The sequence below is a fragment of the Vipera berus genome, assembly GCF_964194415.1.
Source record: "Vipera berus genome assembly, chromosome: 5".
Classification (NCBI taxonomy): Eukaryota; Metazoa; Chordata; class Lepidosauria; order Squamata; family Viperidae; genus Vipera; species Vipera berus.
The window spans coordinates 53,894,670-53,914,558 of record NC_138207.1 but is presented as its reverse complement, the minus strand read 5'-3'; the positions used below and the strand labels follow the sequence as shown (position 1 = coordinate 53,914,558).

At 35.9% G+C, this 19,889-nt stretch overlaps 1 protein-coding gene across 1 annotated transcript in view; it reads left to right on the top strand.

Moving 5' to 3' along the window:
- Window positions 1–6,052: 6,052 nt before the first annotated feature.
- Window positions 6,053–19,889, top strand: part of LOC308668562 (guanylate cyclase 2G-like) — a gene marked incomplete at both ends in the record, with an annotated part of 51,746 nt that continues 37,909 nt past the window's right edge. Inside the window, 7 exons of the mRNA XM_081328567.1 lie at window positions 6,053–6,115; window positions 9,807–10,155; window positions 12,732–12,841; window positions 15,207–15,392; window positions 16,146–16,290; window positions 16,977–17,112; window positions 19,476–19,579. Coding sequence (XP_081184693.1) covers window positions 6,053–6,115; window positions 9,807–10,155; window positions 12,732–12,841; window positions 15,207–15,392; window positions 16,146–16,290; window positions 16,977–17,112; window positions 19,476–19,579 — 1,093 coding nt within the window. The remainder of the gene's footprint in view (window positions 6,116–9,806; window positions 10,156–12,731; window positions 12,842–15,206; window positions 15,393–16,145; window positions 16,291–16,976; window positions 17,113–19,475; window positions 19,580–19,889) is intronic.

The window sequence follows — 19,889 nt, the reverse complement described above, 5'->3', positions numbered from 1 at the left end:
TAAAATCCAACACATTTGGAAGATACTGTTTGGGGAAGACAGATTTAAGATATTTCTCCATGTGCAAATACCACTTGTATATGCCACACTAGTTTTTCTTGGAAATCACAGGCCATTGAAGGCTACCACCTAATCAAACATACATTATGGAGATTTTTAAAACTTGTAAATATCATGATATAACATAATGTCTATGAAATAGAAATACTGTAATTGTGTTCCTTTCTTGGATTTGAACACCTGTGTCCAAAGATTTTCTGAAAGTGAATTCTTTTCTACAAAAAAATAGTTCATAGTGTTGCCAGCTACACAGTGGTAGGATTCAAATATGTGAACAACAGTTCTCTGTGTGGATGCTGCTTCCTGAAGTCCATTTTGGGCCTGGGCAACAAAAACCTACGTACCAGTTCTGCAAACTGGCTGGATCCCATCACTACAGCTATAACTACAGAATACTCTTGTTTTGTCTGGAACATGATTAGTCATTTGAAGAATTAATTTCCAGAACACCCACACCCCCAGACTACCTCAACAATTGAATGTAGACATAGTAGGGCTCTAAGCTTTGGGGGTTCCATTTGGTTCTATTCTACAGTAATAGAATGCTATCAAGATGGATAATAAATGCATGGTGGGGCAGAGAAAGTCCTTCTTTGCAAAGAAAGTGTGAATACACAAAGAAACAAAGCATATTTTGACAGCCTCTTTCAGTTTGTGAAGGCTCAAACTGTACCTACGGGCCTAAATTTAGCTATGATGATCAGATCTACAAAGTTTTATATATACCTAAGCAAAATATTGGCTCACTATAGTAAAGTTCTATATATGCTACATAGGCAACTTGGACTAAAGATGAACCCTAGCAACCCATTTTCTGCTCATGCAGAAAGTTCATGGTGAAAACAAATTAGCAGCAGAATCATCTGTCGGTATTGTTCCTTTTCTAACCCTCATGAAAAGCAAAAAGGACTAAAAAATTCAAGTTACTACTTGCCCTCTAGAAGGTCAAGAGGTTTAGTTGTGCCTCCAAGATGCCAATGATTTTTTCCAGCAGTACAGTGAAAATCAGATTCACCATTTGGTAAAATAAATTTCTTTGTTATGGCATGCTGGTATGTTGTTGTTGTTAGTTGCGAAGTCGTGTCCGACCCATCGCGACCCTATGGACAATGTTCCTCCAGGCCTTCCTGTCCTCCACCATCTTCTGGAGTCCATCTAAGCTCACTCCTACTGCTTCAATGACTCCATCCAGCCACCTCATTCTCTGTCGTCCCCTTCTTCTAGTGCCCTCAATCTTTCCCAGCATTAGGCTCTTCTCCAGTGAGTCCTTCCTTCTCATTAGGTGGCCAAAGTATTTGAGTTTTAGCTTCAGGATCTGGCCTTCTAAAGAGCAGTCAGGGTTGATCTCCTCTAGGACTGACCGGTTTGATCGTCTTGCAGTCCAAGGAACTCGCAGGAGTCTTCTCCAGCACCATAGTTCAAAGGCTTCAATTCTTTGGCGCTCAGCCTTTCTTATGGTCCAGCTTTCACTGTCTTACATTGCAACTGGGAAGACCATAGCCTTGACTATACACACTTTTGTTGACAGGGTGATGTCTCTGCTTTTTAGTGTGCTGTCTAGATTTGTCATGGCTTTCCTCCCCAGGAGCAAGCGTCTTTTAATTTCTTGGCTACAGTCCCCATCTGCAGTGATCTTGGAGCCCAGGAAAATAAAATCTGTCACTACCTCCATTTCTTCCCCATCTATTTGCCAGGAATTGAGAGGGCCAGATGCCATGATCTTGGTTTTCTTAATGTTTAGTTTCAACCCAAGTTTTGCACTCTCCTTCTTCACCCGCAACAAGAGGCTCTTTAGTTCTTCTTCACTTTCTGCCATTAGAGTGGTGTCATCTGCATATCTTGGGTTGTTGATGTTTCTTCCGGCAATCTTAATCTGGTATATATATATTTAAATTGTTATCATTCTTTTGGTCTGTTTGTTTGCTTTCATAAACAATAATGTTTCAGGTGAATGGATTTTTTAATCTTCCCAATTATTTTAAATAAAGCTGTCTCTTCTTCTGGCACAGTATATACAAGTTTTACTACCCTATACCTTTTATCTTTTAAATTATATTATTGTCTTAATTTAAGGCCAAATTTACTGGGGCTAGAATTTCACTGAAACATGAAATAGCTGTAACCTGTACAAGATGAGATATATATTGTTATATTTAAATGAATATTCAGTGTTTCAAAGATTGCTGTTCTATTACCATCCCACCTATCATTTAGACTACAAATAGAATGCCTCTTATTTAGTATGCAAAATGAACTGAGATATGCTATCTCACTGCTACTATAGTGTGGCCAAAGACAAAGGTACAATAAACAGCCATGTTTCAAAAACAAGAAGGCAAAACAAAGCAGCAGCAAGCCCTAAACTGAACAGTGTCCAGAGGTTTTTGCAACACTGCAAGGCTGGATTTCATATTTTGTTTGATATTCTGCTTCCACTGTTTACACCATTTAAATCTTGTATACTGTATATTTATAATATTGATTGAGAAATGATGTCTCCTTCCTAATTTATGTTGGATTGTAATAACATGGCATGGTCAATGTTTGGTTAAGATCTAGCTTAAGGTTCAATATATTGGTGTATAAATTATGCAGTTTGTAGCACTACATCTCCCAGCATCCCTCAGTCCTGGCCATTCTGGCTTAGGCTACTAGAGTTGAAATTCAGAATGACCACATTCTGTGCATCTAAAGTTTGTCCATGGGGTCACGATGGGTCAAACACAACCTCGCAACTAACAACAACAACAACAAAGTTTAGAATAAAATTAAAGTTATCTTTTAAACAACCTCATCTCTTAGTAAATTACATGGACACAACTGTTATAAAAGTTGTTTGCCATTGTCTTTGTTTTTCTACTGTCTTGCTAGACTATTCTTTAGCCATAAATTTTCTAGACCATGCTGGTTCGGTGATTCTGGGAGATGAAGTCCATAAGTCTTAAAGTTGTGAAGGTTGAACACCCCTGCTCTGGAGAATCCTTCTTTAAAATGTTAACTAAAGCTAATCCTGCTTAGCTTTCTAGATTAACTATGATGGGTTAAGACAGAAAAAAAGCAAAGTCAGATTCTTTGTGAGCAATTTATATGTTCATTTTCAGCAACCCTTAAAAGAAGTAGTTAATTTTCTCCCTTAAGACATTACTTAAGCATTTCTGACGTCTTATTTATATATACTGTCAAAAAAATCCCCTCAAAGTTTTTTAAAAATCATAGAGTTTTAATCTGCATCGGAAGCTAATTAATTATGGGTACAGCCCTTTGCCTGAATACTTAAATGACAATCATATCAAATTCATATTTTATACATGATTGTAATTATAGTTTCAGATTCTTCCCTTCCCCACAAGCCTAGATCAAGATCAAATGCAGAACCATTATATAGCTAAATTAGGTGTTGCAGGATGCTCGGTGCTTTTGCCATGTGCTTCACATGTTTTAAGATGGAGTGGCAAGCATTTTGAGTCCATTTACATTTAGACTGTGTAATTGAATTCAGTAGAAAAATAGATATTTTAAGCAAAAATAAACACACAAAATTAAAAGAATATCAATAGCCATGCTTCTGCCACTATAACATCTGCCCATTTTCTTAGATCAGACAGAGTTGGTTTGTTCTGAGTCCCACTGAACATGCAATGTTATCTAGGCCTAAGAAGCAGGCCCCTTCTGTATAGTACATACACTCTGGACAGCTTCCTCAGAAATCTGCTGATCTGCTTATGAGTCCTTCGGGAGAAGGGCGGTATAGAAATTAAATTATGATTATGATTATGATTATGATTATGATTATGATTATGATTATGATTATGATTATTATTATCTTCAAGCATGGTGAAAAATGTGTTTTTTTCTTCAGACCTTGGGTTAGGGTATTCAAAGGCTCCCTCTAAATTAATATATATTATACAAGGGATGTTTTCTCTCTCATTGTTTCCTTGGAGAGATTGTGTTTTTTTATATTATGTTGTTTTCCTAATTTTAATTTTTAAAACTATTCATAGTTGTTTTTTATTCTTGGTCTTGGCAGTGTTAATAATAGCAACAACTACAGCAATAATAAGACCACACACAGACACACAATGTAATGACTCATAGAACCAAACTGTGTGTGTGTGTGTGTATGTATGTATGTGTATATATATATGTTTTCATAGATTTTCACAGGTATATGTATGTAGGTCTTGGCGTATTCGGGTCTTTTCTCATGTAGGAAAAATCCTACACAGGAAAAGACCTGAATCCGCCAAGACCTACACACACACACACACACACACACACACACACACACACACACACACACATATATATATATATATATATATATATATATATATATATATATGTATATATATATATATACTGTATATGTTAAATGCTCGTTAAGTATTTAGAATGCACTTGCTTAAGTCCCAAACACGGGACAAATCTTATTTCCTGTTTCAGCCTAACCCAAGGCCATCTACAGGCAGTAGCCACAGCGGTGGCAGCTCATATTTGTGTAAATTTTTTTGGGACTTAAGCAAGTGCATTCTAAATACTTAACAAGCATTTAACACATATCTCCCTTGCTTCTCAGCTAACAAAGAGAGAGAGAGAGCCTGTGGCCTAGGGGTTAAAATGGCTGCTTAAGATGCAGTCGGCCCAGGTTTTAATCTCAGAAGGGTGTGGCTGACTGATGAGAACAAATGAGTTTGAAATGATCATATCTGTCTCCCTTTATTCTTTGTTGGCAAGCCAAAAAAATTTACACACATATATTTTATTTATTTATTTATTTATTTATTTATTTATTTATTTATTTATTTATTTATTTATTTATTTAGATTTATATACTGCCCTTTCCCGAAGGACTCAGGGCGGTTTACAGGATATTTAAAAGAAAATCAATACAAAAGTTAAAACAAATTAAAAAAGATTAAATGAAACCCTGAGAAAAAATAAAAACCCAGTTAAAATTAAAAATTAAAAAAAAATATACACCAATGTATTTCTTCCCTCCTCCAACTTTTATTTTTATCTCATATTTATGATTGTAGAAAGCCGGTTTAGAATAATAATGAATTACAGGCTGCAGTAATGCTAAGACATTATGTTGCTTTAGATATGGCAATAAGATATAATGTGCTTTGTTTTTTTGTTGTGTACTTGGTTAGGCAAGCTAATTCTTATTTATTTAATATATCACAGTTAAGCAATTATAGCTGATGCATATGTTGCATGAGCCATTATGTTCTCACAGCCACCTCTGAGTAGAACTTGTTCCTTGTTTATCTGCTAATATTGCAACATTTTGCAGCTTGTTTTTAAAGAAAATAATTTTAAAATCACTTTAAATACAAAACAATGATTTGCCTATCTAATTTATTTCACCATGTTTGATTGAATGAATTATATTTTTGTGGGGTTCACATGGTTGATAAATATGGTGGGTTCACCTATCACCCAGTGGCTGGATGGGTATATCTCATCAGTATAATATATATTCCACATTTGTTAATGAGCCACAACAGGACAGGAAAAACGTTTTCTAGATTGGGTTGTAAAAATATTTTTGAATGATGTCTCCAAAAAAGAAGAGAGACAAGAACTGTGGCAAATTCTGAAGAACCAATGATCAGTTGTTCAAAACCTCTACAGATAAGGACAGGGAATTACACACATGCAATTGCCCACATGTGCTCCAGACCATTACTCCTCACAATGAGACCTCAGAATATTGGCTCCCTCTGGGTTTGAGTGCTGGAAAATGAGGGAATCAGCCATTATGATCACAATTTTATCAGAGCATTTTAAAGAATACTGAGTTCTCTAACCTCATTTTCTAATCATTTTTATTTAACTATCTTAAGGATATTAGAAATCTATGGAGCATGTTTGAAAAGTCACATGTTGAGCTTACTTTCATCTTTGTACAAAAGAATATTTACCATAAATGTAAGAAGTTAAAGAACTGGAAATAAATGGCAAAAAGCTAAATGTAAGAGAAGGGATGGTAGAATCTGGGGATGAAGTGAAAAGGGAGATCATCCTAGAATCCCTAAATAGCCACAAGGTAACCAAGTCCAATCCCCTCCTGAGTATTGTTGACCCTTATCTAACTCTAGGTAGCTGCCAACTACTAGCTGAGATGATTCTGTTCATAGGCTTTTAGCAATTAATCAGTTCAATTGAATTTTCATGTGTGGAGCTGCTCTTTTGTGCCTGACACTAAATTACATTTTGATCTAAGAAAATTATAAACAAAGGTCCAGACAAATTGGGAATATTGAAATTTTTACAATACAATTTTGGAAATAAGAGGGAAAAAGTGTACATTTGCCTTTGGTTTTTGGTTAATACAGAGTCTTAATAAAAAACATTATAATGTTTAAAATACTACAGGAGCTTTTCGAAGGAGGAGTAATTAGAATGTTAGCAGTGACATCTGCTTCTATGGATTGATTTTGTCCAAAAGATGTTATTGAAGGAATGATAGACATGAAACAAATTTTGCTTGATGCAGAAATATTAGGACCAGAAATAAAAAACTTCACTTTTTATAACTTTGTATTCCATATTCGGGGTAAAAGTATGAATTATAAAAGAGGGTGTCTATAGTGAAAGCAGAAATGACAAGCAAAAAAATGACCAGTGTAAGGAAGATTTCTATTGGATATACTACAGATGTTGGTTAAAGCTTTGAAAAGTCAAAGAGGTTTGCTAAAGCCTCAAGGAAGCCTTTGGGATGAGGAAAATAAAATTTGAGGAGAGACCAAATCCTGCACTAACATCTTAAACGAATTAAAAAGAATGTTAGAATAAAAGAAATATAAAGTTGGTTTATTTGACCAAGGTTAAAAATAAGACATGTTTGTATAAACTTCTGCTAACTCTTTACAGACATTTTGCTGACACCAGGAGTGAAAAGCTGATGATATACGGATTTGCCTATAGAGAAGGGATGGGCTATGGGAAGAAGAGATATTACAGAGGATGAAGAGCTATTCAGTTCATTTATACTTGTGATGAAGATCAGAAGTCAGTCACACACACACACACACACACACACACACATTTCTTTTTCTTACTCTGCCCTTTTTATTATTTCTATTTCTTCTTCTGACTGAGTTTAGTTTGTATTTGCTTGCAGTATTGTAATCAAAATCTTTACAAGTACATATGAAAAATTGAAAATATTTTGAAGAATGTGAATAGGTGAACAGGAAGGATAGCAATAATAACAATTATATTCAGGTCTATATCAGGTGTCACTGATAACACAAACATAAATTACAAAACTCAGAGTAGCAAGCTCTAACATACAACATCATTAGACACTGAAATAATAGAAGGTTGTTAACAAATGAAAACAAGCATGGATATTAGAACTTTCCATAATCCAACATGGAAAAGAAAGTGGATCCCTGTTATTAACATCCAGTTCTCAGATTATTTCACGTCAAAAATTACATAGTCTAAGCAAGATAGATAGATGATGGATAGATATATAGATAGATACAGATACAGATACAGATATTTATCACAGTTGTTTGAAATGTACTCCTATGCAGGTCTGACATTTTGCTCTAAAATAAGCTCTGAAGTTTTCACCACACCGTATTGTTATAGTTTTAATATGCACACACATTCACCTAGTGTGTTTCCTTTTCTTTAGCAATTTTTGTCTCGGTAACATGGATTTCCACCAAAGAAAGAAATCACACTCTCTCATAAAGAGCCTCATATATTTTGTCCATTCAGTCACTCACCAGTTTCTGGTAAAAAGCCTTCTTTCTGCTGAGAAGACAGTTCACATCACCTTCTCCTGGCAATGCTGAGGTTACAATTGTAATAAGAAGTGTTCTCAAGTTAAAAAAAGTGACTTGTTTTTCTTTTATCTGATCCTCCTACATGCATTGATAGCTGTCAACAAATAGACAGCTATCTTAAAACATAGCTTTCCCATGATACATCTAAGATATTGCAGAGAATTTTCACTCTTTTATAACTCTCAGGTGATGTTCCAATTTATACAGTAAAAGCTAACAGGAAATATGAGTACAAAAAGAAATTACTGATATTCTAAGAAATGAATGGCCTTTATTATCTAGAAATACCACTGTCCAGAAAATTATATGTCAGTTACATTACATTTTGCATGAGATGCCAACCAAGTCATTTAAATATAGTGTCTCTGTCTCCCATGAAACTACAACTTTGGAGAAAATATGGTTCAGTCTTTATCTAAGCATTGCCAACCTTTGGGGTTAAGTAAATTCAAGAAACAGGCAAGATCCATGAATAGAGTTTCTGTCTGGCCTATTTTACATTGAACTTTATCAAGGCAGAGTTATTTTTAGCTTCTTTATCATCCTTTCCACTTTTCCAGAACTGAATAGCCACTTCTCCTCAGTTGCTCATTTATTCATTCATGAAGATTAGACTTTTCTTCGTTTTACAAAAATAGTTACTGATTTATTTACCTGTTCTGTTATGATGAAAGGGGGATAGAGATAATATTGAGGGGGAAGGGCTTTGTTCCATTTATAATAGTTTCATCTCTAATTGGGCTAGTGCAACATTTATTTTGTATCTATAATCACCACAAACACAGTATTAGGATGTATTAAAAAACCTATTTAAGTAAAAAAAAATAATCCACCATCCTCAGCAACTTCATGTGAGGCATTCAAAAGGCAATATTCCATTCTATAGAAACCAATTTTTCTACCCCATTTACCTCCAAATACTGTATTTGTTTTGCTTAATTATCTTATGTACATTAATCTTGCAATCACTTTGGTGGTTCCTTAATCGGATTTTCTTAACTCTAGGACTTGTTTTTCTAGTACATCTTGTAGATTTTTGTTCTTCTTCTGCATACCATATGAGAACATTACTGATAAATGTTCTTGACTCATTTAAGAATTGTGAAGCAACTTTCATTAGTATATTTCTTCTTTTCATATATGCATATGTTTCCATCATATAACTCTTTTTAGGGATAAGCAACATTATATAAAATTTAGGAAAGGAGTAAGACATGATAAACAAAATAAATTAAAGGTAGATGATTAATGAGATATGGAAACAAGCCAGACAACATAGAACAATGTATACAAAAATACAACATGGGGCTCCACCCACCCTAGTCCAAATAGTAGAAAACAGATTTTTAAGGCTTTTCAGAATTCCATAAATTCCATAAAGCCACTTGGTTCTCTGGGGTCACAGAAAAGGCATGCTTTCAGAATCCTCACAAATGGCACTGTTTATTTGAAGATATTTGTAGCAGCCAAGCAGAAACTACAGTGAGGGAATCCTTCCAAGCTATTGCCACTTGGCATGCTAGTCTTAGTATTTCATCAAATATTGAACCTGAACAGAGGATTAATTATTTATATAGACTGAGAGAGCACGCAAGAGAGAGAAGCATTAATAGTGAATTAAAAAAAACTAAGTTGATTTTACTGGCTGTAACACAATATATATTGATTTCAAACAAAACATAAAATAACAAAATGACAGTCCAAGGTTGATTTTCTTATATTTCCAAAACCCCTTGATAATTTTTAACTTTCAGAGAACTCTTTGGATCTTCCTGGAGCCTCAATAACATAGCTTAATTTCTTTGCAAAATCCAAATGTGATCAGGTTGATGTTTCTTATGCCTTCATATAGATAGTAATTCAGAGTAAATAAAGTTATCTATAGTTATTAAGTGTTATTAACTAATGCAATTATTACTATTTTTTCTTACCTAGGTTACAGGATTGCTTGCTTCTCAATGGAATATTCCTATGTTTGGGTTTGTTGGCCAAACAACAAAGCTGAGGAACTCATTATTTTATGACACTTACATCAACCTTGTTTCACCAGTGCACCTGATAGGAGAAGTACTGCATAAAACACTTCAGTATTTTGGGTGGAAATATGTTGGTCTGTTTGGAAGTTCATATGATACATTTACATGGGGTGAAACAGAGGAATTATGGACAAGTATAGAAAACCAACTCAAATTCAATATAACCATCACAGCGAACATAAGATACAACACAAACAATCAAAGCCTCCATAAGGAGAAACTGAATTATATATCATCTCTTTCCAGAAGTAAGTTTCAGAAGAAAATAAAATTTAATTAGTATAAATTACAAAAATACCCGAGCTCTTTGGAATAAAATAAGATAAAATACTTAATCTTCCTGATTATCATTTTTTAAAGAGTTGGAGGGAGTGACATGATTAAGTCTTTCCATTTGTAATCAGAATTATTAATATAATGCATAACATTGGGAAGCAGAATTTCAAAATGTCTTTGGATCATATCATAGAATAGCAATATTTACATATTTGGCTCTTAATATTACTCCTACTAACTAAAGGTCACGAATGGTAGATAATGTTTCTCAAATTCATTTAGAAATGTTTGAAGACCTGAAGTATCACTGTTTGCCTCTGGGGTATAAGAAATAAACCCCATAATTGCAATGAATCATATTATTCATTTAAAGTTTAATTCTTGAGATGAGCAATTACATTGATTTCAATGGAGCTAGCTACTTGGTACATAAAAGTACCATTTTATATATCTGCATCCCTGGAAATGCATTAGAATACAAATTCAGGACTTTGAAAAGCATAGACATACACAGATATAATATGGATATAGATAGATATAGATACTGTTTATATATATAAACAGGGAGGGCCTTCTCAGGGTGCCGGCGGCAAAGGAATGCCGGCGGGCTACACCCAGGGGGAGGGCCTTCTCTGTGGGCACGCCTGCCCTCTGGAACCAGTTACCCGTAGAGCTTAGGACTGCCCCTGATTTTCGTTAGTTCCACCGGGACCTGAAGACCTGGCTCTTTGAGCTTTCCGGCCAGGACTGAGGATTTTTTTATTTTTTAACTTATTGTAATTGGGTTTTTAATCAGAGTTATAGGGGTTTTAGATTTTAATTAAGGAAAATTTAATCTATTTTAATTGTTATTAATTTTTGTATTGTAATGTTTATTTTATTTATTTATTATTTATTTATTATAATTTTATACCGCCCTTCTCCCGAAGGACTCAGGGCGGTGTTTTAATTGCCTTGTGAACCGCCCTGGGTCCTACGGGAGAAGGGCGGTATATAAGTTTAATAAATAAATAAATGAATAAAATATAAATGATATATAGATAGATATAGATGATATAGATATACATAATACAGATTCATTCAACTTTTGAGACTTTTTAAGTACCCATAAAAGAAAAAAAAGAGAAATCTCTTATCTATAATCCCTACACTGATAGTTTTCATTCAGTAGCAGTTTCATTCCTGCCATCTCAGTCCCACCTCTGCCAAAAGCCAGTCTCATTGCTGTCTATTTTCTCTGCCATTTTTGTGCTGACCACAGACTCTTTATCCCTGCATCTTTCTCTTCCAAACTGCTTCATAAAACATATTTAAAACACTTTTATACTTAATATTGCAAAGATCTTTGTAAGTTGATATCTGGTTGCTTCGAACTTCCATACTCTTCTGTATTAACTATAGATAAGGGGGAGGCGGGTCCCTAGCTCCACTACTCAAAGTTTTTAAGGCTAAGGTTACGACAATGCTCTTGTATGGAGCAGAAATTTGGGGTCTTTATTCAACCACAGCTTTAGAACGAACATAGTCCCAGCATCTGAGATGTATTTTGGGTGTAGATCCAAGAACATCTGCTGCAGCAGTTAGAGCTGAATTGGGAATTCATACAATTCAGGCATTATCTAAAATTAGAGCTTATAACTACTGGTGCAAAGTTAATGAAATGGAGACTGATAGACTCCCCAAATTATGCCTACTAGAGCAAATAAAACTGCAACCACAAATCTCCTGGATCACCAAACTAACAAATTTTGTAAGAAGCTGTGGCCTTCCTGTTTCTTGCGTAACAGGAGAACAATCTAAAAAAAGAGTTGCCCAAAGAATTAAGGATATAGAAGCACAAACTGATATAGCTATCCTTAGTAAGGTGGGTAACTTGAAATGGCTGAGTAAATACAAATGTACTTTTCAAGTGGACAGTTATTTGAAGTTACAACTCCCAAAACATCTTAGGGAGATATTTACGAGAGCGAGATTCGAACAGCTTGATACAATGGTCAGATATGGGAGATTTCATGCTATACCGTACAATGAGCGTCTCTGCATTTGCGGAGCGGCAGAGGTAGAGGACCTGGCTCACATCCTATTTGACTGTTGTTTGTATAAGAGGGTGAGAGACAGGTATCTTGGTCTATATACCAAACGAATGACCCATTGGGATCCCCATATCAAAATAACTTACCTTATGTCCGGCCAGAACTTGAAAATAACATCCAACGTAGCACAGTATTTGAACAAAATGATCCAGTTAAGATCTGCATATGTGGGACTGATTGGGGTAGATTGTAAGGGCGACTCCGAAATATAATGTTTCCATATTTTATCTATATCTTAAATTTGCATTTTATTACTATTTTAACTTAAATTGTATTTTAATTCCATTTTAAATTGTATTTTATCAAATTCCATTTCGGATTGCTTTTATCTAGTTTTGGTGACGGTTTGTTGCTGGAACTTTGTACTTTGATATGGCCCAAGGGCTAATCAATAAAGTTGTTGTTGTTTATTAACTATAGATAAGAGACAACTAATTGTTTCAATTTCTTTGCAGTTATTGTTTTAATCTGCAATCCTTTGGATGCAAGATCCATTTTGTTACAGGCCAAAGAATTAGGTATGACAAACGGACCATATGTGTTCTTTGTTCTGCAACAGTTTGAGGTTAGTAAGTAACAATGGGTATTTTATTATCATGTTTAAAACATTTTTAGATTCCATAATTGGGCAAGAGCAACTATAGTTCTAATGCTTACTTTAGCTCATAACACAGAAATGAAATACCTAAATTAGAATATATTATCAATAAGGGAAATGCAACAACCCAATTCATCATGTGAGGATTTCAATAATATGTTAAATAACTGTTTAAAATAAAAAATCTCCTAGGTTTCCTAACCAAAAGCATTCCAGGTTCAAATTACTTTTATGTAAGTGATATTTTGGAAAAGGATAGACCTATAGGTGGTGTAAACTTGACACATGGAGATGATTAACTTAAATGGTTAAGTCACAATTAAAATAATTCCTTTTCTGTCCTTGCATTCTGAACCAATTTTTGATAGTGTTCAAGGGTAATCCCCATGTAGAACACATTATAGTAGTCCAGACAAGTTACTAGAACAGAGTCCAGATTAATTATTAGACAGAAAGCAGGACTTCATAATGCAGTAATATTATGTGCTTATTGTGTGCAATAAGCATTCAAGATGAATATGTCCAAAGGGTGACCTATCTATACCAGCTCTATTTGATGAGGAGTGATATGGTCCATGAGAACTCCCAAACTGTGCAATCTCTGTCAGGTGTGGAGAAACCAAGAACAAGATGAATATTACAAAGTAGCTTCTTTATTGCTACTCACTTATAGGAATCTTGCCAAACTAAAACACATTCTACATAATTATCAGATAAATCCTGTGAAGAATTAGGAAGATCATTTCTTGATCTCTTCCTGCATGTCAATGACTCAGTGCTGATTTGTCACTTTATTCCTCCTCCCTATAACTCAGTGCCAGATGCTGCCATAAACTCCCTCTTATTCTAAACCAAAGAAGGAAAATCTCAAGTCACAGGATCAAAATCCACAACCAATTTGTCTTACTAGAGTTGAGACAAAAACTATTCTTCCCCATCCAGACACTTGAGCAATGCTTGATTGTCCAGGGAGCTGAGGTAAACCAAATCAATATCAGCATATTGATCACATTGCACACCAAGCTGAAGTGTAACGTCCCCAGCAACTCACTGTAAATGTTAAACAAAAATGCTCTCACCCAATCAACACTAACTGGAATTTCCCCAAAGGAAGAAAGACCATTCAGAACAGTGTCAGGACAGCTACTCAGCCACTCAGACCCAGAGTGGGCAGGATGGATGCACTATCCCATTTCAAAAGTCACTGACACACATCACCAATACTGCAGCAGTGCTAGCTAGCCCTGCTGTATCCAGACTGGAAAGGGGTTGAGATAATTCTCCAGATTCTTTGGAACTGCAACCTTTGGAGACAGGAGAAAATCATGCAGTTCTGTTAGATCCAGAGATAGCTTCTTAAGGAGGAGCAACCACCCTTTCTCTGAAGAATGCATTTATTACTGCATGGATCTTCCCTATGCTTCCTCTGTGGAGGCCTTGGCTAGCCAGAAAGGGTATGGATTTAAAACAGAAGATGACATACTCACATCCCCAGGACCCAATCATTAAAGACTAACAGGTCTCACTTCTTCCAGATAACATGCAAAACCAGGACTTACATAGCTGAAGTTCAATGTAGCATAAACCCAATAAACATTATCTATCAGCTACCAAGAATAGTTATCAAGACCCACCATAGGACTTTATCACCATGAACAAAGCTGCTGGACTGATGGTTCCTGCTCAAGAAGGTGGCAGCAGTGGCTAGGAGTGCCTTTGCACAGGTTTGTCTAGTGAGCCAATTGGACCATTCCTGCAATGGAGAGACCTTGCTCAAGAACACTCATGTTTTGGTCATCTCCCATTTGGATCACAGCAATGTATTCCATATGGAGCTCCCCTTGAAGACTACCCAGAAACTTCAATTGGTCCAGAATGCAGCAGCATGCACAGTAATGGCAATCTCTATGTTTCCCCAGCTCATTTGTGCATGAGATGCAATGATGTTTAGTGTCTTTCTGGATGTAATTCAAGATGCTGGTCATCACCTTTAAAGCTCTAAATGGCACAGGGCCATTTTATCTGCAGGACTATCCTTCCCTAAGACATATACCCATCCTACCAGGTCAAATAAAGGGGGCACACTCCTAGTCCCTTTCCCTAAATATTGCCAGGAGGCATGCCTTTTCCATACTAGCCCCTGCACTATGGAACATTCTGCCTTCTAAAGCGTCAGCAGACTTCTTCCCTCCTACCATTCCATAAACTTTCAAATACCAATAACTTACTTGTGAGGTATATTTTACTGGCCTTCACATTCACACAGTGAGACACACCAACTGAATTGTGCGTATTTTACTAGAACTTACTATTTCTCTCTCTTCTCTTCCAGGCCTACTTTTTGGAAGAGACTTGGAATCATAAAAACATCAGTGTCTCAGATGCTTATCAGTCTGTTTTTATAATAGCTCTTAGATCTTACAGAGAATATAAGAACTACTCTGATTTCATGAAGGAGCTCCATGATACCCTCAAGGAAAAGCAGCCTTCTTACAATTTATTTTCTTTACAAGAAGAGGTTATATTTACTGTACTAATTGAAAATGTCCTTATTAGGAATAAACTTTAAAGGAATTTTTTGTTACTCCCATGACTTGATTTGGTGCCAATGTTGCCAAATTTATTACATATCCAATATCTAACTATCCAATTATCTAATTCATCTCCAATCTGATGGTTTTTAGTTGTTTGCACTTAACTTTCTCTTGTAGGAATGTGAGCTTGAATTGTCCCTAAATAGTGGGCACCAAGTTGGAAGAGACTGAGCTAAGGATTTTGTGAAATTAAAAATCATGCCGTGGTGAAATAATCAGAGTAAAGAAACGATACAAATTCAATATTCTTTGCAAGTAACAACACGGTAGCTATTGTTCTTTAATCTTCACCAGTTTTAAAATAAGAGCAGTGAATGACATGCTAAGAAATGTCAGTTAACTAACATATGCCACCATCTTACCCACTTGCACTATTTCTTTAGCCAAACTATTTCATTGGGTCAACTGAAGCCCAAATATATGCCATTTTGGGAATTGTAAATTGGGATATGTATCTAAAGCTGGGGAAAGAATTTGTAATAAACTGCTAAAATTGTAATAGTGTGGTTTCTGCACGTTAGGGCAAGGTTACTGTTGACACTCCATCTTCTATCATCTTAAAGAAGCAGAAACCCTGGTCTCCAGTCTAATTTGCAAGCAGACAATTTTAAGGGGGATATGCCTCCTTATTTTTCCCCAGAAGTTCAAACTCTTTCATATATGGTATCCTTTTTCAGTTAAATTCTTATGCTGCATACCTTCATGATGCTGTTTTGCTTTATGCATCAACTGTAAAAGAAATGTCAGAAGAGAAAAAGGATTTCCTTGATGGAAGGGCATTTATCAACACTTTAAAAGGCTACAATAAAACCCCTCTGTATGGTAAGCTTGTGAGTTAAGACTACAGTCATTTTAAGTTGGCAGGGCCAATAATACAGCAAAAACGTTGGCTGTGGTTACTCAACATACAAAAATACAAAGAATCTGGGATGGTCTATGTCAGGGGTGTCAAACTCGCAACATTACGTGATGTGTCGCAACGTATCACGACTTTTTTTGCCATTGCTGGCAATGATGTGGATGCGGTTATGCTATGATCCAGCCTGCGGGCCGGCAGTTTGACATGACTGGTCTAGGTGGTTAGTTTATAGTATCTCATGCAAACCCAGAAGGTAGGCTGAGTAAACTGGATGTAAGTATATCATGGGTAATTGTCATGTGAAGATCATATCTGAAAGTAAAATAATTTTGAATGCATCTCCATATAAACAAGAATGGGAATATTTTTATAGCCATATTGCCCAATTGAGGTATTGAATATCAAACGTGAGCAGAGCCAAAGGCAAAATGGGAAAGATCTGATCTGGCAAGAGATCTTTTCTCACTATTCACATGCTGTTTGTAATCAGACTGTTTCTAAATTCAGAAGTAATAAAATAATTCATTTTTATGATCGCTTTATTGATTAATACTATTCTGGGATTTTGAAAATTCAGAATTGTCCCAGGAAAAATAGGGTATATAAGAAATGTTTAAGCATCTGTATCTTGCATGTTTTTGTTATTTAGGCATCACTGGTCCTGTGCACATTGATGAACTGGGTGAGAGAAAAATGGATTATTCTGTGTATGATCTTCAGGAATCTGGAAATTCTACTCTCTTCATACCTGTTCTTAATTTTGATAATTACAGAAGGACATTAAGGTATTTCTGCCTATATATATTTCATAAATACTCTGTAATTTAATCTTTCATATAGCATGAAAATATATATAGATATAAATATATAAAGGTTTAGTCTGTCAAGTACAATATATAGTTTCTTTATTTATCTATTGAATGAGTAGCTTATTGTCTTTGTTTTATGGAGAATGAATTTAGGCCAACTTCAATCAGAAGCATAATTCTTTTTACAGTTAGAACAATCTGACCCCTGCTTTTCACGGGTTACTTTTTCCATGAGTTCATGTGTACAGTATCTGTTCATGTCTCTTTGAAACTGAGCTCATGAACATGTCCATATAGGCAGGAGCAATAACCTAGGTGACCTCATGAACATGTTCATATAGGTTTTTTTGGTAATAACAAGAAAGTTGCTTGACATTGGTTTCTGAGATATTTTCTCAACTATCCAGTCCTATTTGCACCCTATCATTTTCTGGTGTTCTCCAAGCATTAAATGGCTCTCACCCAAATTGGTTGGATGGTAAGTTGTATTGAGAGACAGTGACTGGCCCAAATTCACCCAGTTGACTTTCATGGCTAAGCTGGAACAGTCTCCCACTTTCTAGCCTCCTGCCTTAACCACTTGATCTCTCTCTCTCTCTCTCTCTCTCTCTCTCTCTCTCTCTCTCTCTCTCTCTCTCTCCCTCCCTCCCTCCCTCCCTCCCTCCCTTCCTCTCCCTCTCCTTCTCCCTCCCTCTATGACTCCTTCTCCCTCTCTTTATCCTGCCTTCTATATGTTTAGTATTTACTGGAGCATTTGCTGAAATGTAATGTCACCAGTATGCTGATGAATCCCATTCTATTTGAATTATGATACATACATTTTTATTAAACAATATAAAAAAGAAAAAAAATGTTGTTACAGAAAAAATAATATAAAAATAAGTTACTTTTTAAAGTATGGGTTGATTTACAACAAGTTTAGTTTATTTAGATTTAAATAATAAAAAGAAAGAAAGGAAGTGCCAAAGAATGTTCAAACTATCACACCATTGCACTCATTTCTCATGCTAGTAAAGTTATGCTTAAAATCCTACAAGCTAGACTCCAGCAGTATGTGGATCGAGAACTACCAGAAGTACAGGCAGGATTTCGAAGAGACAGAGGAACCAGAGATCAAATTGCCAACATACGCTGGATCATGGAGAAAGCTAGAGAGTTCCAGAAAAACATCTACTTCTGCTTCATTGACTATGCTAAAGCCTTTGATTGTGTGGATCATAACAAACTGTGGCAAGTTCTTAAAGAGATGGGCGTACCAGACCATCTTATTTGTCTCTTGAGAAACCTATATGTGGGCAAAGAAGCAACAGTGAGAACTGGACACGGAACCACTGATTGGTTCAAAATTGGAAAGGAGTCTGGCAAGGCTGTATACTGTCGCCCTGCCTATTTAACTTATATGCAGAGCACATCATGAGAAAGGCAGGGCTAGATGAATCAAAAATTGAAATTAAGATTTCCGGAAGAAATATCAACAACCTAAGATATGCAGATGATACCACTCTAATGGCAGAAAGTGAAGAAGAACTAAAGAGCCTCTTGTTGCGAGTGAAGAAGGAGAGTGCAAAACTTAGGTTGAAACTAAACATTAAGAAAACGAAGATCATGGCATCTGGCCCTCTCAATTCCTGGCAAATAGATGGGGAAGAAATGGAGGTAGTGACAGATTTTATTTTCCTGGGCTCCAAGATCACTGCAGATGGAGACTGTAGCCAAGAAATTAAAAGACGCTTGCTCCTCAGGAGGAAAGCCATGACAAATCTAGACAGCACACTAAAAAGCAGAGACATCACCCTGTCAACAAAAGTACGTATAGTCAAGGCTATGGTCTTCCCAGTTGCAATGTATGGCAGTGAAAGTTGGACCATAAGAAAGGCCGAGCACCAAAGAATTGAGGCCTTTGAGCTATGGTGCTGGAGAAGACTCCTGCAAGTCCCTTGGACTGCAAGGCGATCAAACCAGTCAGTCTTAGAGGAGATCAACCCTGACTGCTCTTTAGAAGGCCAGATCCTGAAGCTAAAACTCAAATACTTTGGCCACCTAATGAGAAGGAAGGACTCACTGGAGAAGAGCCTAATGCTGCGAAAGATTGAGGGCAATAGAAGAAGGGGACGACAGAGAATGAGGTGTCTGGATGGAGTCACTGAAGCAGTAGGCGTGAGCTTAAATGGACTCCAGAAGATGGTAGAGGACAGGAAGGCCTGGAGGAACATTGTCCATAGGGTCGCGATGGGTCGGACACGACTTCGCAGCTAACAAAAACAAATAAAAATAAGATATTTCTGTAAAAATATTACTGACCTTTATTGTTAACCTTTATCACCTCTTATTATCTTCAGTCCCACTGCAGAAATTAATTATATTAATTGGTCAAATGGAGAAATACCTGAAGACAAGCCAGTTTGTGGATTTCACAATGAGTACTGTAAAATTCAAGCCACCAGTGAGTGTGATGTTTACTTGCACCTTATACTATGTATCTGAATCCTGTTCTAGATTTTATTGTAGATCAGACCATTGAATTAAATTTCTATCTTTTTAAAAAAGAAAGATGGCTAATATTAAAAATTAAATTGCATCTGATTGGGATAGCATTGAATAATGTTGAATTATGGCAATTGGCTGTACTAATTGAAGCTGGTAGGAACCGGAATTCAGTAACAACTGGAAAATGTTGACCGACAGAATGTTAACTAAAACCATTGCTGCAAATCACTTTCGTTCTTCAAAAGTTCTGTAAGCTATTCCTAGCC